Source organism: Mus musculus, chromosome 1 (genome assembly GCF_000001635.26).
Source record: "Mus musculus strain C57BL/6J chromosome 1, GRCm38.p6 C57BL/6J".
In the NCBI taxonomy this organism is placed as follows: domain Eukaryota; kingdom Metazoa; phylum Chordata; class Mammalia; order Rodentia; family Muridae; genus Mus; species Mus musculus.
Window position 1 is genome coordinate 87,850,060 of NC_000067.6, and position 26,842 is coordinate 87,876,901.

Sequence of the window (26,842 nt, forward strand, 5' to 3'; positions counted from 1 at the left end):
GATCTCATTACGGATGATTGTGAGCCACCATGCGGTTGCTGGGATTTGAATTCAGGACCTTCGGAAGAGCAGTCACTGCTCTTAACCGCTGAGCCATCTCTGCAGCCCCTATGTTTAGCTTTTTATTCTTTGTGAGTTTCACATTATGCACCGCAGTCCCACTCATCTCCAGGTTCCTGTCCCTTTATGTAGCCCTTTGCCCTTGCAACAACCAACTCCCTCCCCCAATAAAACATGTATAAACATATAACAACAAAATCAAAACATAGAAAACATCTCTTTGTGGAAAGCTGTAGTGTGTCACAGTGTGTCCCAGAGTATGTCCCTCTGTCAACTCTTGTTCACTTGCAAATGTTCATTGCAATGAGTCACTATGGGTCTGTTTCAAGATCTCTGGCTTCTGTGATACTATCAATATTGGATCCTCCTCTTGATTATCCTGTTGTTGTCCTGTGTCATGGTGATCTTGCAGCTTTGGAACAGCAGGACTGGCGATTTCACACGTCCCAATCATTTGGAGATGATATAGGTTTTGGGGTGGGCCAATTCAGAACCCTGGATCTGGGCCTGGCTGGTAGCTGAGTTGGTCAGCCCGCCACCTGCTCTCTCTTATCCACACAACCAGGGCCAGTTCTCCTGCACTGCTCCAGCTAGGGCACATACTCCTGCTCCCAGGCCCTCAGGCCAGCTCACCTGCACTCATGCCACCAGAGCCCACTCCACTGTGCTGCCCAATCAAAGTGTGGGAGCCACTCTCCCAAGGGCTGCAGCCTGTGAGGAGCAGGGGCCAGCTCTGCTGATCTCATGATCTCACATGATCTCACACCCTCAGGGCTGGCTCACCGTGCCTTTGCCATCAGAGCTGGCTCTGCTTTTTATTTTTTTTTCCTAATTTTCTTTTTATATACTGTCCTCTTTTTGTTGTTGTTGTTTTGCTAAATACTTTTGTTTTTTTGAGACACGGTTTCCTCTGTGTAGCCCTGTCTATCCTGGAGCTCACTCTGTAGACCAGTCTGCCCTTGAATGCAGAAATCCACCTGCCTCTGCCTCCCAAGTGCTGGGATTAAAGGCATGTGCCTGGCCAATACTTTTTACAATTGAAAATTTTACTTAGTGCGTGTGAATGGGCATGTGTGCTATGCACAAGTATGTGGTTCAGAGGACGATTTGTTTTTGCTTTGTTTTCATTTCCACCATATGTGTTGTAGGGATTGAGCCCAAGTCATGGGCCTTGAGAGTGAGCACCTTTCCTTGCTGAGCCTTCTCACCAGCCCCACAATTACCTTTTAAAAACCCACCCTACAGATACTGTCACATTCTGAGGGCCCAGAGGTCAAGACTTCAGTAATGATTCATGGGAAACTTCCTTCGGCCACATACACTCTGCCTCTCTGCCCATGCTCTACTTATGAACTTCCCCCAGGCCTTGACTTCCTGGGAGACCAACCCTGTAGTACCCAGACAGAGGAAATCAGTTGGTCTGAGTTCACATCCTGCCTCCCTAGCATCCTTAGGGGAGTGATACCTGAGACTTCCATGGCAGGGGCTCCGTTTCCTTTTGGTTCGTGGGGTATGGCTGAGGGCTGTGTGTTTCATCCTGCATGCACAGGAGCTCAGTATGGGCAGTTGTCACTATCAAGTGCTATAGAATCTGTCTGTGTTAGAAGTACATACACTATGGTAGCTGCCAAGCCATATGAGGCCATTCAGTGCTGCAAATGTTGACTAGTGTCACTGAGGAACTGAAATTTTGTTGTTTTTGTTTTCTTTGAGACAGGGTCTCCTCTGTGTAGCCCTGGCTGTCCTGGAACTGAGTCTGTAGATCAGGCTGGCCTTGAACTCAGAGATCTGCTGGCTTTGGCTCCTGAGTGCTGGGATTAAAGGCGTGCACCACCACTGCCCAGCTTGGTTCTTTTTCTTTTTCTTTTTCTCTTTTCTTTTCTTAAATGTCATTCTTTAGCCTAGGCTGGTACTAGTTAATAGGAATTTAAATATAAGTACTTGTATGTAGCCAGTGGCTACAGCATAGGTGGAGTGTGTCCTGGTTCATCCAGGCATCTCAGATCTTTTTCACAAAAGTCATCCTCTGTACTGGTTGGGAGGTCAGTATCCTGGCCTCATCTTTGTGCCAGATTAGGAACCTCCTGTGGTTCCTGGTGGTATCTGACTTGTATTGCCACTAGAATGAGTTGTCCAGTTGTCCAGAGGCCCAAAGCTTGCTGATTGGTGGGTCTCCAGCAGCAGCCTCTGAAAGGGTGAAGGGATAGCCAAGGTGGTCCTCTGCTGACTTGCCTCTTAGAGCAGAGCAGAGCAGGAAGGTAGCACATTGTCCTGGTTGGCCCCAAGTCCTTTTCCATCTCAATATGCCCAAACAAAACAAAACAACAAAAAAACAAAACTCCAAACGGAAGCCACTCCTTTTCTAACTGCATAGGGTCCTCCTTTGGCTCAGAGTTCATTCTGCTATGTCTCTCTAGTACCCCATCCCTCCCTTCTGAATCTCAGTTCCCTTCTCTATCTCTCAGCCCCAGCCAGTAATTCAGAGTGCCTATTTGCCTTAATACTTCATAGATCCTCCGCTTTGTGACCCAGCCAGGCTCAGCTTATCTACCTCTTTACTCCCCCAACTCCAACCGGGTTTCTTGCTGCCCTCAGGTCTCAGCAGAAAAGGCCAATCCCGTATCTGGTCCTCAGAGCCTCGATCCCAAAGCTCTCCAGTTCCTGTCCTAGTCCCATTTTCCTCCCTCTAAGCCCCTCTAAATCCCTTCCTTCCTTTCTTTTTTCTTTTTGCCTCTGGGCCTTTGCACAGATCTAGCCTCTGCCTACAACACGGTTCCCCGGTTCTCCATCTTTCCTTAACAGTGGCCTTAACAGAAGTTCTCCCTCTGGGTGTACTTTCACGCACTCTGTAAACTGTTTCACCAACATAGTCCAGCGGCCTCCTAGAGATCACTTACACTCGGGTATGAGTGATAAAACAGTGTACTCAGAGACAAAAACTAGAAATTGTGTTCCAAGAAGAAAACGACAGAAGACATCAGAAGGAAAGAGATGGGTCAGGCCGAAACAACCCAGCAAGGGCCCGGCAAGCCTACGTCTGCGCCCACTGCCTATGGGGGCGCGGTGGGGTGGGGCGGCCGGCCTCTAGGCCCCGCCCCGCCCAGGCTCCGCCCCAGGCGCTGGGCCCATCCCATCCCCGCCCCGCCCCGCCCCCCCGCGGCGCGCGCGCTGGCCGGGCAGCATGGCGGCGGCGGCGGGCGCCCCTCCGCCGGGTCCTCCTCAGCCACCTCCGCCGCCGCCGCCTGAGGAGTCGTCCGACAGTGAACCCGAGGCTGAGCCGGGCTCCCCGCAGAAGCTTATCCGTAAGGTGTCCACGTCGGGCCAGATCCGGCAGAAGGTGAGCCCGCGGCGTCGGCCGGGCGCGCGCCCCTCACGCCGCGGTCCCTGCCGAGGCCCGTGACCGTGTGCGAGCGGCCGCCCAGGCCCTGCCGGGCCCGAGGTCCTGCGGTCGCTGCTACGGGGCCGAGCGCGCCGCGGCTTAACGGACCGCGGGGACCGGGCCGCGAGGACGGGGCCGCGGGGACCGGTCTGCGGGGACTGGGCGCAGGTGGGCGCCGCCGCTGAGGAGACCGAGGCCCGGCGTGCTGCTGGGGCCGCTGCGGGGACCGCTGCGGGGGCCGCAGGCGCGTGCTCCCCGAGGCCTGGGGGGTCTGTAGGTCTGAGCACCGGGTGCAGCTTCCCGTACTCACCTGCGTCAGGCTCTCCCTCCACTGCTCAGCCCGCTGCGGGGTCCTCACCCCTATGTTCCGAAAGGGAAGGGATGCGCGTGTAGTGGCCGCTTCTCCCTCTCTCCCTCCCTCTCTTCCTCCCTTTCACCCTCCTCCCTCCTTGGGAAAGCCGGGACTCCTCACCCGCTGGGCTCAGAACTCTCTCCGTGGAGAACTCCAGCCGCTCGGGTTGCAGTGCAGAGAGACACATGCCTTTTTGTTGTCTTTCCCTAAGAATAAAGTTGCACCCTTTGCTTTTCCTTTCTGGTTCCTCTTGAAAACTGCGTATGGTTTCTTGCCGAGGTGAGCCCTCCTTGTTGGAAGGGCTTCCTCAGGCAGGTGGCTGGACAGGTGGTGGCTAGCAGGTTGCCACCGTGGGGCAGCCTTGGCAGTTCCGGCTGGCACGGGCTTGCTCATCCTGCTGCAGTGCGCTTTTCCTCCGAGGCCAGTTAGTTACCCTTTACTGGAAAAACCATTTCTTGCTTGATCATCTGCCACCCTCTGTTACTTGCCGGGGTTGGGGATTGGGGTGCCATTTAGGTGCTGACGTGGTCCATTTGTTATGTGGTACCCAAGTCATTCAGCACACGGGACCTAACACCTGTGTTATTCTAGCTATAACAATTACAGCCCCAGGAACAAGTTTAAGGAGCCTTGATACTAATGGAAATGCCCTTTCCTAGTGCTTGGTCCTTAAGATAGGTAGTGGTGTGAGGCAGATCAGACTCTCTGACTGAGGGGAATGGTGAGTGAAGGCCAGGATCGCGGTGGGGACGGTGGACTCCTCCGAAATTGCATTGAGTCCAGAGTTTTATTGGTCAGGAGGTGTCTCCCTGCCTTTCCTCTGGACAAAAACAATAGCTGCTATACCAGCTGTTCTGGTTGTTGTTGTTGGTAGGAGTGACAGTTGTGGTGTTAAAAATACACCCGAGGACTTGTGTTCTGAATACATTCACATCTGCTGTACAGATAGCTCAAGGCTGATTTTTCTTCTGGGTTGCTAGAGCTTGTTAAGAAGTGGGAAATAAGAAGTTTACTGTGTGCAATAACTTCCCTTTGTAGCAGAGAGGCCATTCACAAAGATTTCCTGGTAATATGTGTGTGGCATATAATGCTAAGTTCCAAATGGTGTGATCAGAACCCACTCTTACTGTTTGACCAGAAGAGCTTAGTGCAGGGGCGCTGTGACACAGGTGCTGAAGAACAGAGAGGGAGCTGCATTGAGGCAGTTCAGAGCCGAGGCCATTAGCAGGAAGCCACTGCTACCACCCAGGGGTGGGGGAAGAAGGTCAAAGGGAGAAGACCACATCAGACTCCAGGGCCAATGGGCCCCTCCAGAAACTGGGTCAGAGGAGTCCCATCTGTCAGAGCTCTGGGAGGGCAGAGCTGCTGCTCCATATATACTAATCCTTTGCCTGGGAATCCTGCTTGTAAGGGTCACCCCCTCTGCAGTTTGAAAACAGAGGACGGAGGATGGGTCAGAGGGCCCTGATCCAGGATCAGAGCTGGATGTATGGCAGGTCTTCAAACACATTAATTTACTGTAACCTTTAGACATCACAATTCAGGAGAGAATTGGTAGTGGTCCTCAGATTTCAGAGTGCAGACACATCCCCTGAGGATCCTCTTAAGTCTCTGATGCTGGTTGAGAAGGACTGGGTGGGGCCTTAGAAAGTATATTTTTAACAGGCTCCCAAAGTTGCTGCTATTGTCCAGGAAGCATGCTTTGAGAACCAAGACCCTAGGGTGGTCCTGTAGAGAAAGAAACCTCACCAAGCTCCATGTACTTCTGGTCACAAGGAGTTCTGAAAGTTTTCTCTAAGCCTCCCCTGAAAATTAGATGTATGGAGCAGATCTGGGGTGGCCATTTATGACATGTTTGATTGGTGTCTCCCCCACCCCTCTTTGAATTCTTTTCAGTTGAAACTGCCCCCAGCAACCACATGGCTCTATTTGTGTTTTCTGACAACTACACAATGATAACATAGTTGGGTTGGTAGTAGAAAGAGAGACAGCTAATTCGCTGAGCAGTATGTGCATTAGCACTTTGGAGTGTATTTTGAAATCTGAGAAAAGAGCAGTGTAACTCTTTGAAGCTGTTATTTAAGATAGAATTTTGTTACAGGTTTTTAAAAAGTTAACTTTTTTTTTTGATTTATTTGAGTATAGAAATGTTTGCATTTCTTTTGTCTTTTTAAGTTTTCTTTTTTTGAGACAGGATTTTTCTGTGTAGCCTCAACTGACCTGGAACTCATTTTATAAACCAGGCCGGCCTCAAACTCAGAGATCTGCCTGCCTCTACCTCCCAAGTGTTGGAATAAAAGTCATGAGCCACCACACCCTGAAGAAATGTTTATATTTTTGATGTCAAATGTAAAGTGTTTTTTTTTTTTCCTTTGCGAAATGAAAAGTAACAGAAAGTAAGTAAAGGGATCAAGTTTTATTTTTTATTTTAGTGTTTGGAGGGAAATGGTTTCATGTAGTCCAGGCTGGCCTTGAACTTGCAGTGCAGCTGAGCATGACCTTGACCTTTTGATCTTTTGTCCTACCTCCTGAGTATATGCTATATGCCCTACCTCCTGAGTATATGCTATATGCCCTACCTCCTGAGTATGTGCTATATGCCCTACCTCCTGAGTATATGCTATATGCCCTACCTCCTGAGTATATGCTATATGCCCTACCACGCCTAGTTTTTGCAATCCTGAAAATTGAATTCAGGGCCTCAATGCTAGATAAATTGTCTACCAGCTGAGCCACATCCCCAGCCTTCAAGTTTTAAAAGACTTGAAAAGCTCAGGTTTATGAAACACAACTATGGCTAGGAAAGTAGCTCAGTGGGTAGTGTGTTCCTCTAGCATGTGTGAAGCCAGTGTGATGGGGCATGCCTGTAACCCCAGCCAGAGAATCAGGAGTTTAGGGTCGCCTTTGGAAACTAGCCCAGGGTACAAGGCTCTGTCTCAAAAAGTAAAAGAAAAAATAAAAGAAAAAAGGGACTATAATTCACGTGTCATTTGATTTCCTCATGTAAGCAGTGGTTTGCCTGGGAATAGTGGTATTTCTAATCCCAGGTGGTGTGGAGGATGAGGCAGGAGAGTATGGAATAGCTTAGGCTATATTAACAGGATCTGGTTTTAGAAAACAAAACAAAGACTCTACAGTTGGATGACTTTTGGCATGTTCACAGTTGTGCAAGCGTCACCACAGCCAATTTTAGAACTTTTCATCACTGGTTCCTCTCAGCTCCCTCAAACCTAGGCAACTGCTCATGTAATTTCTGTCTCTGTGCTTGCCCATGCTGTTTAGTTTTTAGAACTGGAGTCGTTTAGTATGCTGTCTTTTGTGTTTTTTTTTCATTAAGCATATTTAAATTAAAAAATTAGCATATAAAGTGATGAGTTTCATTGGAATACTCACATATATACTGTATCATTATACTTACATTCGGTATATTTTCAGGATTCCTCCAAGTTATATTGTGTGTCAATACCACATTCCTTTTTACTAGTATTCTGCAGTAGAAATAGGCTTCATTTTGTACATTTATCAGTTAATGGGATTACTTCTGCTTTTTGGCCTTTCTAATAACTCTCCTGTGAGAATTTGTGTACATGTTTGTATAGATGTGTTTTCATACATATATACACACACACATACATACATACATACACAGACACAGACACACAGACACACACACACACACCTAGGAGTAAAAAAATTTTTTTTCTCTGTATAGCCCTGGCTGTCCTGGAACTCACTTTGTAGACCAGGCTGGCCTCGAACTCAGAAATCCGCCTGCCTCTGCCTCCCAAGTGCTGGGATTAAAGGCATGCACCACCACCACCCGGCTAAAATTTTTGAGCTTTATGGAAACACTGTTGAACATTTTGAGGACCTGCTGGGCTGTCTCACGAGTCCTGGCCTCAGTATGTGAGGAGCTCCAGGTCTCTGCATCCTTGTCATAGTCACCATCGTTTTTATTATGGCTGATCTAGTAAGTGTGAAGTGGTATAAGATTTTTTTCCCCACTTCTTTTTCTTTTTCCTGTGCTAAATAAGAGATGAAGCCAGATCCTCATGTGGGCTAGGCAAGTGCTGTATCATTGAGCTACACTTGCAGCCCATATAAATATATGTTCAAGTCTTCCACAGACTTTACTATGTATAACATCACATATATAGGGGTCCTGTCCCTACCAGACCAGTTACCCCTACCTAGATGGAGAAACTGCCACCCATCAATGGAATCCTCAGCAAGGTTCAAACCCAGAAAATGATAGCTGCCATCCCAAGCTGTTTTGGTTGATCTTAGCAAGGACTCCAGGTCTTGACATGTTAAGTGTTATGCCAGGCACTTGGTGTTTTCTTGAACACCAGTAACTTTCAGGGAGGTTAGGCAGGAGTCTAGTCAGGAGCCCATAGGCAGGATGGCCATGAGGTTAACAAGAAGAGGTGATGTTAATGAGACCAGGGTGCTTTGAGAAGACATCAGGGTGAGACTCACCTAAACACAGGGAGAACTGCCAAGGACTGCTTGAGGAAGTGACCTTGGCAAAGTGTGAGAAGAGAGATCAGAGGGGAGCGGAGAGACTGAGCCACACTGGTGAGTGCAGTGCTAAGTGGCAGGGTCTGATGTGAGATACTGGCTAGGCTACGGAGAGGACCATGACCCTTGATGAATGTGAATGTGACATTGGAATTGCATTTGCCTTTGGAATTAGGACTGGGGTCTGTAGTGGGCATGGTGTCTTCCCCAAATCTGATCTGACCCAAACCTCAGACATGACCTTATAGAATCTTTGCAGCTAGCTAAGGATCTTGAATTCAGGGTGAACTCTGATGTCTGGAGTCTTTATAAGAGGAACTTTGGACCCAAAGACTCAGAGGAAAAGGTAATATATAAACAGCTGGGTACCGGGGCCAGCAAGATGGCTCAGCAAATAAAGCACTTGCTGTGTAAACCTGGCAACCTGTTTGATCTCTAGAACCTGCGAAAAGGTTGAAGCAAAAACTACTTCTACAGGATAGTTCTCTGACTTCCACACAAGGAACCCCTTAAACAAACAAACAAACAAACAAACAAACAGAAACAGCTGGATACTGTCACACCCATAAACCCCACAGTGCCTAGGGAGCTTGGAATTGCCAGTGGGACCAGCAGAAGAGAGGTAGCTCTACTGACCCTGCATTTCAGACCTGGCTTTCTGCACTGTGACAATAAACTTTCCATCTTTTTAGGCTTGTAGGCTATAGGGCTTTGTTCCAGAGGTCCAGGATGTTAGCACAGGGTATAGTAGGGCTGACACTGAAGGGGCTGGGGGGCTGACTTTTGTTGTGGAGTGCTTCACGTAAAACTGTAGTACAAAGGAAATAGAAACAAGGACATGAAGAATGGAAATATCTGGGGCTGGTGAGATAGCTAAGAGGAAAAAGGAGCTTGCCACCAAGCCCAATGACCTGAATTCAATAAGCCCCACGTTGTGAAAGGAAAGAACCAATTCTAGAAAGTTGCCCTCTAACCTCCACATGCATATCACAGCACAAACTTTCCCCCTCCAAATAAATATATAAATATACTTAAAATAAATATATAAATATAATTTTTAAAAGGGAAACATCTGAAGAATATGTTTGACTGTCATGAGAGGAGACAGACTTGAGCAGAAACAGGACTTGAAAGGGTAACTGTTCATTGAGGCCATCCTGTAGCCAATAGAAGGCACTGTCCACATGAAAGGCACACACAGAGCACTCCATATGCAGTGGTGAAAGGTGTAGTGACCAGAAATCATTGTTAGAGAGAAACCTCTCTGGAGAGTGAGGTTAATAGTGGTGTTCCTAACAAAAAGCATAGGACCCAGAAGTCAGTTGAAATTTAAGTACTGGAAGAAGCTGACTCCAAGGATTCTTTATGAAGCAAAACCATCCCCTAGCAATGAGCTAGCCCCAAGTACTATGCACACCCAAGTAAACAGTGTGCTGAAGAAGGAAACATTTAAGGATTGTTTGTTTGTTTGCTTTATCTAAAGGGAAATGATCTCAAGTGAAAGGTTAGAATTGTTGGAAGGGATAAAGAGCAATGTGCAGGGTGTGTGTGAAAAAGACCAAGTGGTTCTTGGCTGTGAGTATTAACTCTGACTTTGGTTTTAAAAACATACAGAATTAAACACAATAATGTCATGAATGTCAAAAGGTAAACTGTAAAACTATTCTCTCTCTCTTTTTTAAGTTATAGAATGTTAAACTAGCTAAGGATAAGAGTCCTAATCTGTGTAGTAGCTCTAAAATAGCCATGGACTGTGTGATGCTGTATGTAAGTCAAGGACTGGAAAGTGACATAATAAATTCTAGGAAAGAAGGCAGGAAAAGAGAGAAAAAAGGATACTGAACAGGTGGGGCAAAAAGCAAGCAAGTAGTAAGTCAGGAGTCTAAAGTCCCAGTGTGTCCATCAGCTGTGCTGGATGTGAGAGAGCAGGAGGGGCTCAGCACAGAAGCAGAGTAAGTACTTTCTCGCCTAGCCCAGCTTCACAGAACTCTAAGTGGATTTAAGTTCCAGCTAAGAGAGAGTATGTAAACTAAATTAATCTAAGTTATTTAAATGACACATTTGCTGGGCGGTGATGGTGCACACCTTTAATCCCAGCACTTGGGAGGCAGAGGCAGGTAGATTTCTGAGTTCGAGGCCAGTCTGGTCTACAGAGTGAGTTCCAGGACAGCCAGGGCTACACAGAGAAACCCTGTCTCAAACAAAACAAAACAACAAAAACAAAAAACAAAAAAATAAAATGACACATTTAAAACACAGATGTAAAGTGATTGAAAATAAAGGAATGGACAAAGTAATGCAGAAACTAACCAAAAAAATTGATGTGTTAGCATTAATATCCAAAGTAGGCCAAAGCCAAAGTTATCTTATATAAAGGTATTATACTGATAAATGAGTTTATAAAAGGTTTCAATAATTAAAAACTTGTAAGAAACTTTTAAGTACCTAATAATATATCTTAAAGTGATATAAAAGAAAAATTAACACAAATATAACAGGAATCTCAAATTCCCACAATATGGTGGCACACCACCCATAGCACTCCCTTGAGAGGAAGAGGGTCAGAAGTTCACTGTCACCCACTGCTGCCTGATGAGTTTGAGACTAGCCTGGGATTTTTGAGACCTTGTTTGAAATCAACATCAATAACAACACCCCCTTCTTCCCCCCTAAATAATAGGATTTACTTTTTTCCTCAGGACACTGAGGAAGTGTCTTGTTATATAGCTCTTGTTGGCCTCAAATTCACAGCAGTCCAACTACCTCAGCCTCCTGAGTGCTGGAATTTCAGGTGTGTATAACTGCACACAGCTTCATAGTGGAGTAATTTAATGTATATGTCTCAGGTGGTATTAAGGCAAAGCAGCCCTGGAAAAGAATGTACCAGTGTAGCAGAATTAAACAACATGGCACATGGATAGACTATTATACCTAATAATCACAGAACTTAGTTCTCAAATGTATAGATGCACTTGTCAAAATTCCTCATGTGCTGGCTTCAAGGGAAGTTTCATCAGTGTTCACAAGAATGCAACAGAGTATGTTTTTTGATAGCAGTGGAATTAAATAAGACATGCATTAATACAAAGAAATCCTGAGAGTGTATTTGGAAATGTAAGAGTCAATTTCTAAGTACTTTATGGATCAAAGAAAGCTAGAAATACTTTTTGAGTTGAATGATAGCAATATATGTATGTGTATATGTAGCTGTAATTCTAACACTCAGGAGGCTGAGGCAGGAGTGTGAGTTTGAGGACAAATGGGGCTACAGATTGAAACCTTTACTCTAAAAATAGAGTCCCAAATCAACTAACAACCAGCCAAACAACCAAACTAACAAAAACCCCAAACCAACTCAACCAGCCAACCAGCCAAACAAGCAAGCACAACATTGATAGCATATAGTGGAGTCACATCTAGAGGAAAATTCCCACAAATCACAGTGGGCACTAGAAAAGAAGACATGTTGGAAATCCATGAAATTTGAGGAGCAATCCATCGAATCCAAAGAAAATGGAACAGCTTGTGTAAAGGAGGAGGAGGCTGGGGAAGGGAAGGGAAGAGAGAGGGGAGGAGGCTGATAAAGAGTCGAAGCAGTGCTATGGCAGGAGGGGACTTTAGGCTGAAAGTAGGTACAGGGGTAAGGCTGGAGAGCTGTGTTGGAACCCACTTAAGAGATAAGAAGTCTGATAATAGGATCCAGATTAACAAAATGGCTCCAGCGGTGTCATGGTTGCTTGAGAGGATGCTGCCAATCCCCAGGGTAGGGATGATGGCAGCCTGTGACAGGGTGGATGGAGCTAGCTGGGTTGAGAGAGAGGTAAGAGGGGACTCTGCTGGCTTGGTATGGGTGCTGGGGAAGAGGAGGTTGATGACTCTTATGAGGCATGGGGGACTTTTTCTGAGGCAGATGCCTCAGAGTGAATCAGGACCAGCTTGGGGATTTTGCTCTGATCACCTCCAACCCTGTGTGCTCTCCTGGATTAAGCCTTACCCTCCTCTCCACCCAGCCCCAAATCACCATGTGGCAGCTATAGGGGTGATTTATCCCAGCCTAGAAACAAGTGTGACAGTGGATTAGACTGTCAGCCAGGAGGAGGGGCAGGGAAGAAAGGTGGGGAGAGAAGGAGAGGCGCTCAGTGAGGGCTGGGGAAGGTGAGTGACTTGGTCTGTGGGCCATTCCTAAACACCTCAGCAGACACTGAAACGCCATAGCTTTCCCTCTAACACATCAGGTCTTTGCACTGAAACATGGTTAACACACTATCCTCAGACATCCAGATCATTTTTACACTTCCCTGATTTATGTGTGTTTTATGCCCCCAGCACCCCCATGACAGTAAATGCTGAAGAGGTAAGGGCAGCTGTCTTGTAAGATCTCTGTCTGATTGCTTCCTTATGGGTGTTTTCATATTGTTCTTTTATCCTTTGCTTCCTGTAACCAGGAAGTGAGAGGTCTCCAAGACTCCTTAATATTCAGGCTGGCATTTGGGGAACCTTTGATTGTGGGAAACTCTGAACTGTCTTGTAGCCCAGCTGAAGCTACGTCTGCCATCTAGTCTCTCAGATGTCATCACTAGATGTTTTCATGGCTATGTGGACCTTTGCAAATTAGCAAGTTCTCTAAGTGGTGCTTCCTAGGCATTGTACAAATGTTATTTTCCAGCCTTCACATACCAGGTTTTAGCCTTTAAGTGTGTCTGAGTGTGTAAAATGGAGAGTCCTCTGTTCTGTCACTTGTTCCACATTTGTGTTGCTGTTGCCTCCCCTATCCCCTCTTCATGCAACTTCTCACCATGTATGCAGTCCAGGCTGGCCTCAAACTTGAGGTCCTTCTGCTTTAGTGTCCTAAATGTTAGGGGTATAGGCATGTGACATCTTGCCAGTCATGGTTTTTGCTTTAAAATTTTATTAAGTTTTGATTTTTGAGATGGGGTGTCATTGTAAAGCTTTGGCTAGCCTGGAACTCACTACATAGACCAGGTGACTTTGAACTCACAGAGATCTGCGTGTCACTGTCCCCTGAGCACTGAGATCAAAGGTATGCATCACCATACCTAGCTGCTTTTTATTTATTAATTTTACTTATTATGTGTATGTGTGCACAGGCTCATGTGTGAGTTAGAAGATGACTGTTGGTAGCTGGTGTTCTCCTCCACCATAAGCTCAGCTTATTCACTGAGCCGTGTTTCTGACCTGAGAGGTGATGTTTTTTCTTTTTCTTTTTCCTTTTTTAAATACAGTGTTCTCTGTTATGTAGCTCTGACCCTCCAGAACTTGCTACGTAGACCAGGTTGGCAGTTGTTGATTTTGATGCTCTCATTATTATCTTTTTTACTTCTGAGTCAGGCTCTTTATCCCAACTGTGATCTTAGCAGGCTTGCCATCTGTCATCTTGAGTTTGAATTTGTGGCAAGGTGCATACCTTGTAGTGGAGGTGGTGTGCTGGTGTATGACATTGTACATCTTCCCTCCTGGGCTCAGGACAGGAGTTCCTAATGGTCCTGGCACTTAAGGCTTGTGGGCCTTTCTTACCCTTTCTGCACTGGATTGAGTTCGCACTGGGAAGAGTCTGGCAGCATTCTCCTGAGTCCCTCGTTGATCTCCTGCTGAATCTCCTTGTATTGTTTCTACAGTTCTTACTGTTTGTGTGCTGGATGGTCTGAGTTCATACCACTGTATCCCTGGACCTTGCATGGTTATGCCTCCTCTCTTGATTTAACCTGCAGTCTTTAGGGAGCCTCAATTTTGTTTAATACTGCAACTGATACCTTTGTTTATTGTGCATTTTCCTCATTAGCCCTTCAACTTGGGTTTTAATTCTGCTGCCATGTGATGAATTCTGCTTCTTTTTTTCTAATCTTGGCCGTTATATTAGCTTGCTGTCTTTTAAATTTTATCCTGTTCTCATTTGATGTTCCCTGTCTTTTGAAAAATGATGAACTTTATTCCTTTTATAAAGGCAGTGTCTTCCTGAATCTTACTAATGAAGAGAAGCATGTATACACATTTTCCCTCTCTCTCCTCTTGCCTTTTTCTCTCCTCTTCCCCCATCCCTGTTTCCTCTCCCCCACACCCTTCCCTATCATCCTCAAATGTAACCCAGGGTCTCTCTCATGTTTGGCAAGCTGTCTACTCCCGAGTCACTCTAAAACCCAACAGCATGCATTTTCTTAAACAGCTTTCTGTTTTCTATAATAATTAATTTCATAGTCATGTGGATGCTGGGAATTGAGCCTGGGTCCTCCAGAAGCACAGCCAGTGCTTCTAACCACTGAGCCATCTCTCCAGCCCTACATAAGGTTTTGATTCTAGAAAAGTCTCATTTTTTTCTTTTGTTGCTTGTTCTTTCCGTGTTATGTTTTAAGAAGCCATTGAGTCCTATGGATGTCTGAAGCTTTATTGTTGTAGCTCTTACATATGGACTGTTTGGAGTTATGTTTTTAAATCTGGTGTGAAGTAAAGTCCATGGGTTATTCAGCTGTCACAGCTCTGCAGCTGCAGGCTCAAGTTCAGTGTCCCAATGAAAGTGTTTTCTAGGAAGAATTTGTTGTCTTGACACTTTTGGAGGTTATTGTTTGCTTGTTTTGTTTTGGTATAGGGTCTCACTGTGTGGCTCAGCTGGGCTCTCTTGATCATTTCCCTGGGTCCACCTCTTGAGTGACATTGAATCAGGCTGACAAATAGAGAGTTTTTTTTTTTTTTTTTTTTTTTTTTTTTTTTTTTTTTTTGGTGGTGGTAGTGGTGTTGTGATAGTCTTGATCTATAGCTCAGGTTGTCCTAGAACTCATTATGTAGCTCAGGTTGGCCTTGAACTGGTATCCTCCTGTTTTGTTCTCCCAAGTGCTGGGATTAATGGTTTGACTTTTGCAACAGTCAAAATATTTAGAAGGAAATCTCTGCCCTTCCCCTTTTAACTCTGAGAATAGATGCTTGACCCAACTTTTGCCTGTTTAAATTTTGAAATAACATTGATGTTGTTAGACTTAGGGATGTGCCCCCTCCCTCATTTCCACTTTTAGTCCTGTTTGCTCTTGAGATCTTTATAAAAATCTGTTGAGTAAAGGGCCTTTGGGAGTGCTATTGGTTTCTTTTTTTGTGAATGGCTTGATGCTTTCATGCTGTGAGTGGACAAATAGAACCCAAGGTTGTCAAGGTTATGAAATGTGTGCTTGCTCAGCATATGTGAAACTATGTGCTCTATCTCTAATGTCAAACCAGACCAAATCAACCAAAGTTGCAAATAGCTTCATATTAAGCTGGGTGTGGCAGCACACATCTTTAGCTCTAGCCCTTGGGAGACAGAGGCAGGCAGATCTCCCTGAGTTCAGGACTAGCTTAGTCTATGTAGTGGGACCCTGTCTCAAACAAAAAATTAACAACAAAAAAATGTCGAGGGCTTTAGAAATGGTTGAGGGTTATATATTTTCCTCAGGACACATATCAGGTGCCTCACAACTACTGCCTGTTACTGTAGCTCCAGGAGACCTGACACGTCTGTCATCTACAGGCATGTGTATAAACAGACACAAATATACATACAATTAAAAAGAAAATAAACAGTTTTTAAAAACAATTCATCAGATCTCAGTTGATTATCAGTGAGTCAAAGATATAGCTGACTGGTACTAAGTGCTGGCCTGTGTGATTGCGTGTTCTTTCTCTCTCTCTCTTTCTCTCTCTCTCTCTCTCTCTTTTTCTGTCTCTCTCTCCCTCCCTCCCTGTCTCTGTCTCTGTCTCTGTCTCTGTCTCTGTCTCTGTCTCTGTCTCTGTCTCTGTCTCTGTCTCTGTGTGTTGTGTACTGATTTCACCTTCACAGCCCTGTGAAGGTTGTGAGGATACTGGACACCTGGCCCCAGTCACACAGCTAGAAGCAACAGAACAAGTGACTGAGTAGCCAGAGTAGGTGCAGCCTGCTGTGCAGGTGACTGAGGAATGCTGGAATGGGACAGTGCTTTGTGCTGTTGGGGAACAGCAAGGCAAAGTCAATACATTATTGAGTGGATTTTAGTTAAAAAACAGCATTCGGAGGGAAAATGATATGGGGCTCCTGGTGTGTGCATATGTGTGAATTTGAAGTATTGTTAGTAAACTGTTTTCCTGGATTTTTCTTATAGTCCCATGTGTTATTTTATCCTAGAGAAAAAGGGCGCTGTCCTTCAGTGAAGGTCTGGGTGATGAGTGGAGCCTGGTAGTGTCTGTCTGTCTGTAGAGGGTGTTATAGTCCCATGTGGGAGATGGAGAGAGACCTTTATTCATTCTCTTCTCTGGAACATTCTAAAACACAACCAGACCTGGTAGATTAAAGCACACTGAATCCAGTGTAACAGGGGACCCACCAGAGATAACACCAGATGCAGTTTGTAGCCAATTGAAAGTCTTTATTCCAGCTTTCTAAAATTACACTCAGATATTCAGGACCCAAGAATAGCATTGAGTGTTTAGAGTAAGGGGTTTTTTAAAGGCAAAACCACATCCTGGTTTCTCACTCACTTAGCAGCTGCAGAGGAAGGTTTGCACAGGCAGGCAATTTAACAGAAGCTAAAATAAGCTGTTAGCTGGGGCAGCTTGGCCTTAGGTTCCTAGCGTAGAGCTGGGTAATTTTCTTCAGGGCTCAGTTAAATCTAAAATGGCCTCAGCAAGAAGAATTCTAGATGGAGGAACCTTTGTATTGTTTTGCTCTGTCACTTTCCCTACTAGTTCTATAGTCATGAATCAAATCGTCAACTTGTCCTAAGGACCAATAGCTTAACTGAGTTTATTCTCTGATGTAGTTGGCCATCCAGTTGAGATGCAGGATCTCATCATTATCCTGATCAGAATAAGAATTAATAGTCTCTAGCTAACTCTGACAGTAAGGTGGTCAGTCATGGGGACCAGGTAAACAGACTGGTACCAATTATCTGATCTATGTCTCCTTTTTATCTTCCTTTGAGTTTTTCTTTGACCATGTTTCCCCTAATTAGCCATGATTGATTGGCATGGAAATAGAAAGTTTCACCTAAGGCCATGCAAAGTCCTCCCTGTTTTATAAAAAGGGGTCAGGACTGTAGGACTAAGAGAGTCAACTTGATGTTCCAGCCTGGAAATAGAATTCCCCAAATGGCTTCGTTCTGAGTCTATCTGGAAGTTCAGTTCCCTAAAGATTTGATTTCTAGCAACCAAGACTGAGGTTCCTATGGCAGTTACGCTGGCTGTTTCTGCCTCTACTAGACTTGGGACCAGAGTTTGAGCACATTTGACCATTGTTAACATTGAGTCAAGGCCAGTATGAACTCTCCCTTCTTTTGCATTATAGGCATATACCAGAGAGAAAACATAGACCAGTATATGTAGGGTGGGGGTGTGACTGTGTAGTGAGTTGGAGGAGGCACATTTAATCAAACTGTTAGTACAAGCAAACCAGATAATTTGAGGACATGATGCTATACTTGTCCTTGGCAGGACGACTAACTATTGGCAGGGCATGCATAACATTGTAGTCCCTGAAGGCCTTTTTCTTGCCAGTCTCCTCTACAATCTGATTTACTGATCCATGTCCCTCCCCTAGACCCATATTGTTCCACCCCTGGAAGGGACATAGAGAGCAGAAGTCTACTTGAAAGATAGGGGGCCCTAGCAAACACAGAAGTGGATGCTCACAGTCAGCTATTGGATGGATCACAGGGCTCCCAAAGGAGGAGCTAGAGAAAGTACCCAAGGAGCTAAAGGGATCTGCAACCCTATAGGTGGAACAACATTATGAACTAACCAGTACCCCAGAGCTCTTGACTCTAGCTACATATATATCAAAAGATGGCCTAGTCGGCCATCACTGGAAAGAGAGGCCCATTGGACACGCAAACTGTATATGCCCCAGTACGGGGGAACGCCAGGGCCAAAAAAATGGGAATGGGTGGGTAGGGAAGTGGGGGGGAGGGTATGGGGGACTTTTGGGATAGCATTGGAAATGTAATTGAGGAAAATATGTAATAAAAATATTTAAAAAAAAAGAAAGAAAGATAGGGTTTCCATCCCTCGCTTTTTCTGAGTTCCCATGTTCAGGTTTAGGGCTAATGGAGATAGTAAACTCTTGACAGTCTTACCTTTAAGGGGTCCAAGGTCCAAGTACATCTGTCCTCAGTGGCTTTTATTTTTTATTTTATTTTTAATCTCCCAAGGGATGATACCAGCTACTTTGACAGCAATTGGAGTGGTGACGATAACTGGGTAGGGTCCTTTTCAGACAGTTCTAAGGTCTAGTCAGGGATCCTCTTTATCTAAATCAACTCACCTGGCTAGGACTGGTGATGGGATTTGGAGATAGGAGATAGCAGGTGTCTTAGGGTTTCCATTGTTGTGAAGGGAAACCATGACCAAGGCAACTCTTACAAAGGAAAACATTTAATTGAGGCTGACTTATAGGTTCAGAGTTTCAGTCCATTATCATCATGGCAGGAAGCTCAGTAGTTTCCAAGCAGGCTGGAGGAGCCGAGAATTCTACATCTTCATCCAAAAGAAGCCAGGAGCAGACTGTCCTCAGGCAGCTAGGAGGAAGGTCTCAAAGCCCATCCCCGTAGTGACACACTTCCTCCAACAAGGTCACTCCTCCTCATAGTGCTACTCCTTGGGGCCAAGCATATTCAAACCACCAAGTAAGATTCCCTTCACAGTTTGATCAATGGCCTGGTGAGCTTCCTACAAATCCTGCAAGGACTTGAAAAGGGAATGATTTAGACATTTTTCTCTGGGGAATAGCTTGGAATTTGGGAGTGCTGTGGTCTTCCAAACATAATTTCAAAAGGAATAAGCCACTCCCAATAAGGAGTACATCAGGCTGTGAGCAGGGCGAAGGGGAGGAGGTTGACCCTTTTTTTTTTTCCCCTCCAGTTTTCAGGATCAATTTGATTAGAGTCTCCTTAAGAGTTCCCTGAGCTCATACACAGTGTAATTTCCAATGAATATTTTATATCTTTTTCAGATTTTGAGACACTTTGGTCATGAAGGCTAGGCTGTTTTGGACCAGAAGTTAGGGGCAGCACAAACTTTGGAATTTTTTTCTAAAGAAGTTTCTTAGCAACTATTGATGTTCTGATAGGGTAATCCTGCATCCATCCTGAGAAGCTGTCTACAAACACTAGCAAATATTTATAGCACAAAATAGTAGGCCTGATTTCATCAAAGTCCAGTGCCCAATTTTCACAGGTCCATTTCCTTGAGTATTCGTTCCCACTTTTTTTTTTTAAAGATTTATCTATTTATTGTATGTATATGAGTACTTTGTTGCTATCTTCAGGCACACCAGAAGAGGGCATTAGATCCCATTACAGATGGTTGTACGCCACCATGTGGTTGCTGGGAATTGAACTCAGGACCTCTGGAAGAGCAGTCAGTGCTCTTAACTGCTGAGCCATTCTCCAGCCCCCTCGTTCCCACGTTTATCTGAGCCACAGGTGGCTCATCTAAAAAGTGGCGTTTTAATCCAGAGTTGGAACATAACTGCTGAGGAGTTCAGCAGTTTTCACGGCAGCTAGGTAGGTGGCTTGGTGGAGATCCATAACCAGTTGTTTTCTCAGACTCATGAGAAGAATGGGTCTGCTTTCTAGTAGCACGCACCATCCATGTCATCCTGTGTGGTCAGTTCTTGTTTTGCTCAGACAATTTCACCTGCGGTATATTCTAGGTGCGTCAGCAGGGCTACTAAGAGTTGGAGAGCCCCCCTTGGTTCTAGAGCTACTTCTTGGGTGGCTATGTCAGCCATTTTTTTGCTTCTGGCTTCTGGGGAATCTCCATTTTAGTGTCTTTTGCAGTGAACAACAGTCATCCTCTTGGGTAAGTAGTTAGCCTTCCAATAGAGCTAAGATTTCTTTTCTATTTTGGATTTCTTTTTCTGTTGAGGTTCACAGGTCCTCTTTTCTTATATAGAGCCCTGTGGACATAGACCATTGTGAAAGCATATACTCTATACAATATGGTGATAGTATAAGTGTTACAGCTCTGAGGGGGAAGGTTTCCAATGTCTGTTTTGGCAGAAGTTTTTCCCAATGCAAGTGTTATAGCTATGAAGGGAAAGGTATCCTGCAATCAGGAGCCAAAGCATACCACAAAGTCGTACCGTACAACAGATCTCACACAAGAGATTTATTGGGAGGGGAAAACTCAGGAGGGTGGCTGCCAGTAAGAAGCAGCAGAAAATTGGGCAGAATGCAGAATTCATATAGGGTTTCTAGGGAATGTGGCCTGAGATTGGAGGGATTATGTAGTCTGATCTTGAGGCAACATTGGCTGGCTACTCTTGAGTCTCAAAGGGTTAGAGGTGTGGCTGTCAGAGTAGTCTAGGGGTAGAGCCTGGCAGCTATAGGTTTCCAGGTGTGGGACTTACAAAGGAAGTCTCTGCGCAGGCAGGGAATTGCCAACAGATCTCCTGGTCTTTCCTCCAGTGGAGTGCTTGAGTCAAAGCTAAAAGCTCAGCTCACTGAGCTGAGGGTTCCTCTGCTTAAAGAGTTATATCTGATCCTCTCTTGGACAAAACTGCTCCCATCTGTAAACAATACCTGGTCTGGTGTCACCAACGGGTCATCAGTTAGATCAGGTCTGATAGACTGGATCATATCACTCGCTTCAAGATAGTCATTTAGGGGATCTGCAGGGTCATCATTTAGCAGGTGACTGGCAGGGTTCAGGGTTGATGCCTTGTGGAACTAAATGTGGGATTGATTGAGAAGTGGGGCTTGGTATCGGGTTACCTGGGCATTAGATATCCATTTCTCAGGTCCTCAAGAGGTCCTTAACAAAGTGTGGAGCTGTCAGGAACAGTTCGTGCCTTTAAGTTAATTTCTCAGTTTCTTTTACCAGTATACTCAGTCATCTGCCTGCAACCAGGTCAAGACTCTTGGACAGATATGTCACAGGTCTTTTCTAGGGATCCAGGATTTGCGTGAGGACCCCTTAGACAATGCTTCTCACCTTATCCATATACAAGTGGAATGACTTAGAAATGTTTGGGAGGGCCAAGGCCAGGACAGACAGCAGGGGGTTTTTCAAGTCTTCAAAGGCTCTCCACTCAGTGTCGGTCTGTTCCAAAATCTGTGTACCTTGATGCTGTCATAGAGGGGTTTGGCAATTTCAGAAAATCCCATTATCCATAGCTGGCAGTATCCAATTGCCCCCAGAAAATCTCATACTTTCTTTTTTTGAAGCAGAGATTTGCAAGGTGACTGAAATATGGTCATGGGAAATTATCCACTTATCTTCCTCTAGGTTGTAGCTTAGGTATGTGAGCTGAGGGATACACAGCTGAGTCTTCTTGGCTCACACTCAAGGGCTCAGAGGGTTTCTAAAAGGCCTTCTGTCTACATTCCTCCTCAGTAGTTGAAGCTATGAGGAAGTCTTCTACATACCTCTGTCTGGGGTGGCTGGGGCCAACTGTAAAAAGTGTTTTTGTTAGGATGGAAGGGTATCCTGGGACTTGGAAGCCCAGGGAAGGAAGGGCCTGTCATCACTTTGACAGCTTTTGTGGCTCAGCTGGGGAAACTCTACCCAGGGAGCTGCAACATCTCTGCTGAGGAGGCTCTCTCTCTCAGAGCTGTGTGGTTCCTGAGCTCCTGTGTCTCAGGATGCCCTTCCACTGGGATGCATCCTCCCCTCAGAGCTGTGTGGTTCCTGGGCTTCCGAGTCCCCGGATGCCCGTCCAACAGAGCAGAAACACTTAAAATCAGACCAGGGGAGTCTGGTGATGTTTTACTCAGATCCCAGATATAGGATCTAAGGTCACTTCCAGCTTCCTCTCTTGTGTCCTAACCAGATGGTACCTCCTACAGACCAAATTTACCTCTGAAAGTGTTCAGACCATATGACTTTTGACTCCCTTCCTCCCCCCTTTGGGTGGTGGCTTGGTGCCTCTAGAGTACTTGGTGGTGATCAGTCACAGTTTTTCTGGAGCCCTGGAACATTTCAAGTTGCCCTCTAGGATCCCTTGTAGAGATCTTCCTGGAGCCTTCAAAATAGAGGAGCCCAGGAGATATAACCACTCAGACATGGTTTATAGCCAACTGAAAGTCTTCATTCCAGATGGCTGAGTCTATACTCATGTATTCAGGACCCGCATTTTTAGAGTAAGTGCTGAGTTTTTGGAATAAGGGCTTTTTATTTATTTATGTTTTTTTTGAGACAGGGTTTCTCTGTATAGCCCTGGCTGTCCTGGAACTCACTCTGTAGACCAGGCTGGCCTCGAACTCAGAGATCCACCTGTCTCTGCCTCCCGAGTGCTGGGATTAAAGGTGTGTGCCACCACACCCAGCATAAGGGCTTTTTAAAGGTAAAAACCACATCCTGATATCTTAGCAGCTATAGGGGGAGGTTTTACTCAAGCAAGCAGTTTAACAGAAGCTAAGTTAGCTGGGGCATTTTGATCTTAGATTCCTAGAACAGAATTAAATGCTCTTTGTTTAAACTTTTAAATTCTGTGTTGGAAAGCCGGGCGTGGTGGCGCATGCCTTTAATCCCAGCACTTGGGAGGCAGAGGCAGGCAAATTTCTGAGTTCGAGGCCAGCCTGGTCTACAGAGTGAGTTCCAGGACAGCCAGGGCTACACAGAAAAACCCAAAAAAAAAAAAAAAAAAAAAAAAATTCTGTGTTGGAAATTAATCTAAATTTATCTAAGCAGGGAGTTGAAGGTCTTGATATAAATAGGATCTATTTTATTTTAGCTGGACAGTCAAACCATTTGATGTATGAACACTGTCATTTTCTCCTAGATACATTATGTCAGTGTCTCTCAGAATCTAAAGGAACTCAAGAAGTATATGGAGAAATAAAACAGGAAGGGGACTTAGTCAAGTATTGTTTTTTGGGAAGCAGATTTTAAAGTAATTCTTGTATTGCCTAATCCTACTTTCCTGTGCTCTGCACACACTTGAAAGAAGGCTGGAAGGATGTTATCTGAGAATATGAGCAGTGGCTGGACCCTGGGTGTGGCAACTAAATTAGAAGCAACTTCCCATGTAGAAAGATAGCTGAAAGGTGGGCTGTTTCACTTGGTGCTTTATTTCCAGCTAGGGACTGTAAATGAGTGAGAGCAGGCTCCCAGCTTCTACTGTTTGAACATGACAATGACACTCCATGGAACCCTGAAAAACAGTCTTTTTCTTTTTTTTTAGGGGTGGGTGGGTGTTTTGAGACAAGGTTTCTCTGTGTAACTCTGGTTGTCCTGGAACTCACTCTGTAGATCAGGCTGACCTCAATCTCACAAGAGATCCACCTGCCTCTGCCTCTGCCTCTCTGCCCCTCTGCCCCTCTGCCCCTCTGCCCCTCTGCCCCTCTGCCCCTCTGCCCCTCTGCCCCTCTGCCCCTCTGCCCCTCTGCCCCTCTGCCCCTCTGCCCCCCTGCCCCTCTGCCCCTCTGCCCCTCTGCCCCTCTGCCCCTCTGCCCCTCTGTCTCTGCCCCTCTGCCTCTGCCTCTGCCTCTGGAGGATGTGCTACTGCTGCCCAGAAAAAAAGCAGTTAAGAGTTCGGTGTGCTGTGCTTTTAGAGGAACAATGGAGGACTGCTAACTCAGTGTTCATGCTTCAGGCCTTTTGACCACTGACTTGCCTTTTTTCTTATTGGCCATTTTGTTTGTTGTTTATTTGTAAGACAAGGTATCATTATGTAGCCCAAGATAGTCTTGAACATATGATCTTTAGTACTGAAATTAAAGGGTGTACCACCATGCCTGGATTTCCTAGTCTTGGTGTTTAGAGGCTCTTTATAGATAAGAAATGTTAGGCCTTTATGGGTTGGTGAAACAGTTCCCGAGGCATTAGGGTGACCAAGATGGATAGAATTATCAGGAGTTGATATGGTGAGGGAGATACCCTTAGGATGGCATTCTATATACTTGCAAACAGATTAGCCATTGTCTGCTCTATGAGGGTGAGTATTCTGGAAAAGATTTCTTCAGAGGCAGTGGCATTTACCTCCAGTCTGAAGTGCAGTAGTTTTTCAGCTGGTGGAAAGAGGAGCTGAAGATTCATAGTCTCTTTAAAAGAATGGAGGTGGAGGGTTGTTGCTGTGAAGGGCCCTGGGCTAGAGAGGAAAGAAGTATGGGGAAAAGCATACCCACATCAGACCTCCTTTGAAGCCTGCAGGGCCTGTGACTGAGGGTAGGCTCTCAGTTTTAAAGGTTATTGGGAGCTTTGGGGGAGCTTTATAAACACTGCCCCCTTAGGTTCCTTAACTAATTGATTTTGATTTCTCAGGAGGTCCCTTAGCTGGGGATGGATGAGGCTAGTGTTTCTCAGAGCCTGCCTGCCAGGTAATTCTATTGGTGCTTATAGTTGAAAGGCACTGGGTGAGAGGATATGGCAGCAGGACAGATGGATAGAGCCCAAAGAAGACTGATATTCTCCCTCTCTCCCTCCCTCCCTCCTTCCCTCCCTCCCTCCTTCCCTCCCTCCCTCCCTCCCTCCCTCCCTCCCTCCCTCCCTCCCTCCCCCCTCCCTTCTTTTTTGGGGGTGTGGGGACAGGGTTTTAGCCCTGGCTGTCCCAAAACTTGCTCTGTAGACCAGGCTGTCATTGAACTCACAGAACTCCTGCCTGCCTTTGCCTCCCAAGTGCTGGTATTTCAGAAGTGAGCCACCACCATACCCAGAAGTCTGATTCTTCTTTTTTTAAGTTATGTATTTACATCCCAAATGCTGCTGCTGCCACCCTTCCCCCCCTCCTTCCAGGGTTCCTTCTCCATCCCCTTCCCTTTCACCTCTGAGAGGATAGCCCCTCCCTGGGTACCCCCCCCTCCCGTGTATCAAGTCTGCAGGATTAGGTGAGAAGTCTGATTCTTAACTTGTAAGTGGGCCCTTATCACAATGACTTGTTCAGGTAGGCTGGGAGAGAGCAGTGAACTGCATTCTAACCTGGTGCCTGGGAGGCCAATTCAGGTGCTCTGGAGTATGTTCGTTCGGTCTTGTTTTTCTTGTGCGAAGTGTTGGAGATGGAACCCTGGGGGCTCTCCCTTGGTAAGCAATTGCTTTTTCACTGAACTCTATCCCCTCACACTTTGAGAGAAATGGAGAGTAGTAACTTAAACTGGGCGTGGGCACATGCCTGGAGTCCTAGTACTTAGGAGGCAGAAGCAACAGGATCTGAAGTTCATGTTCACAGCTCCAGTCGCATTGTGATTTGAGACCAGTTTGAGTTTTATGAACTCATACCAAAAAACAAGACCAGAAAGGAGAGGCGGTGGCTGGGAGGGAAGAAGGAGAGGGAGGATTGATTGAGATTGATCAGAATTTAAGCTCTAAGTGTGGGACTTATTCTGGAAGATAGACAGAACCAGTGGTATGTGGTAGCCACTTAGAAATGAGGGTTATTTTTACTTAAAAAATATATTATGTGTGTGTGTGTGTGTGTGTGTGTGTTATGGAGGTATGGAGGTTGGTGATGTGCCACAGAACACAAGTCTGAGGACACCTTGTGGGAGCCACTTCTTTTCTTCTACCTTGTTAGTCCTAGAGGTTGAACTCAGGTTGTCAGGCTTGAGAGCCAAGTGCCTTTATGTGCTGAGCTATCTATCTTACTGGCTCTGATATTTCTTTTAGCTTTGATGATATTTGAGTCTAGACACAGGAAATACAAGGCTAAGAGTGAGTGACATGGCATAGGTCAGTGAAGAGAGTGGCTTGAGATGAAGTCTATTCCATGTGGCTTGGACCCTGTCAACAGCATTCAGTACTAGGTAGAGTGGACAGTGACCTTTATTAGACAGAAGTGCACTGGACTGCTCATTTATATTAGGGTATTAGTATGGTTGCTGTAGCACTAGGCATTGCATCTATGCTCAAGTCAGAAACAAGGAGGAAGGGGAGTTTTGAAGCTGCTTGTGTTCCTTTATTCTAGAGACAGGAGAGCCATCTCCCTACACCAGCTCTGTGACTTTGCCCATGGAGGAAATGGTGGTGAGCAGTGGGGAAGGCCCCTGTAACATTTCCTGTGCCACTGAGATCTTGTTAGCAATGCCAGGAGACAATCTGCTTGATTGTGCTGGTGGGTATTTTCTGTGAATACCAGATGAAGGACAGACCCCTGAGCAGCGGGGTCTGTGAGTGAGGATAGGAATGAGGTATCTCCCTTCCTCTTACTACAAGTTTCTATGGACTAGGGGCTTGAGAATATGGTCACTTAATACTGGTGCTGTTGGAGAGAAACCAGGGCATTGGCAAAGGTGAAATTTGGTTCTCTTTGGTAAGAAAATAAAGCTGTTGACACTTTCCCCAAGTTGGTATTTTGGAAGTCTTTAGAAAATAAGTCTATGTAGTGTTGCTCTTGTCACATGGACAGTGTCCTTCCTATGTGCATCCTGGGTCTGTGGGGCTGATAACTCTCCAGGATGGTGGCTGTCCAGGTATGCCTTACTCTACACTCTTGCCACCAGGCCCTCAGTGTAAAACATTGTATGTGTCCTTAGTTGTGCATTTCCTTAGTGTCCCAGTAGACCATGATGGGACCAGGTAGGGGTGCACATGGACTTGTTTATGGTATTGGGGCAGAGGAAATTGTTATGGATGTCCATGTTTGT

General features: G+C 45.6%; 1 protein-coding gene and 1 long non-coding RNA gene across 6 annotated transcripts in view; one reads left to right on the top strand and one right to left on the bottom strand.

Moving 5' to 3' along the window:
• The first annotated feature begins 3,204 nt into the window (after positions 1-3,204).
• The window catches only part of Dgkd (diacylglycerol kinase, delta), a 91,914-nt gene continuing 68,276 nt past the window's right edge, over positions 3,205-26,842 (top strand). For 3 of the 5 annotated variants that reach the window (XR_003955002.1, XM_006529472.4, XM_006529471.3), the window contains exon 1: positions 3,205-3,397. Coding sequence is in view for 3 of the 5 variants with exons in the window: in XM_006529472.4 (XP_006529535.1) it covers positions 3,242-3,397 (156 nt within the window). In the remaining 2 variants the exon portion in view is untranslated. The remainder of the gene's footprint in view (positions 3,398-26,842) is intronic. The other 2 variants (NM_177646.3, XM_030253733.1) reach the window with 2 other exon arrangements.
• On the bottom strand, positions 3,288-4,240 carry Gm19582 (predicted gene, 19582). Its single transcript, NR_136921.1, has 2 exons — positions 3,912-4,240; positions 3,288-3,799 (listed from the first exon to the last, which is right to left on the bottom strand). It is a non-coding gene; the product is annotated as a predicted gene, 19582 (long non-coding RNA).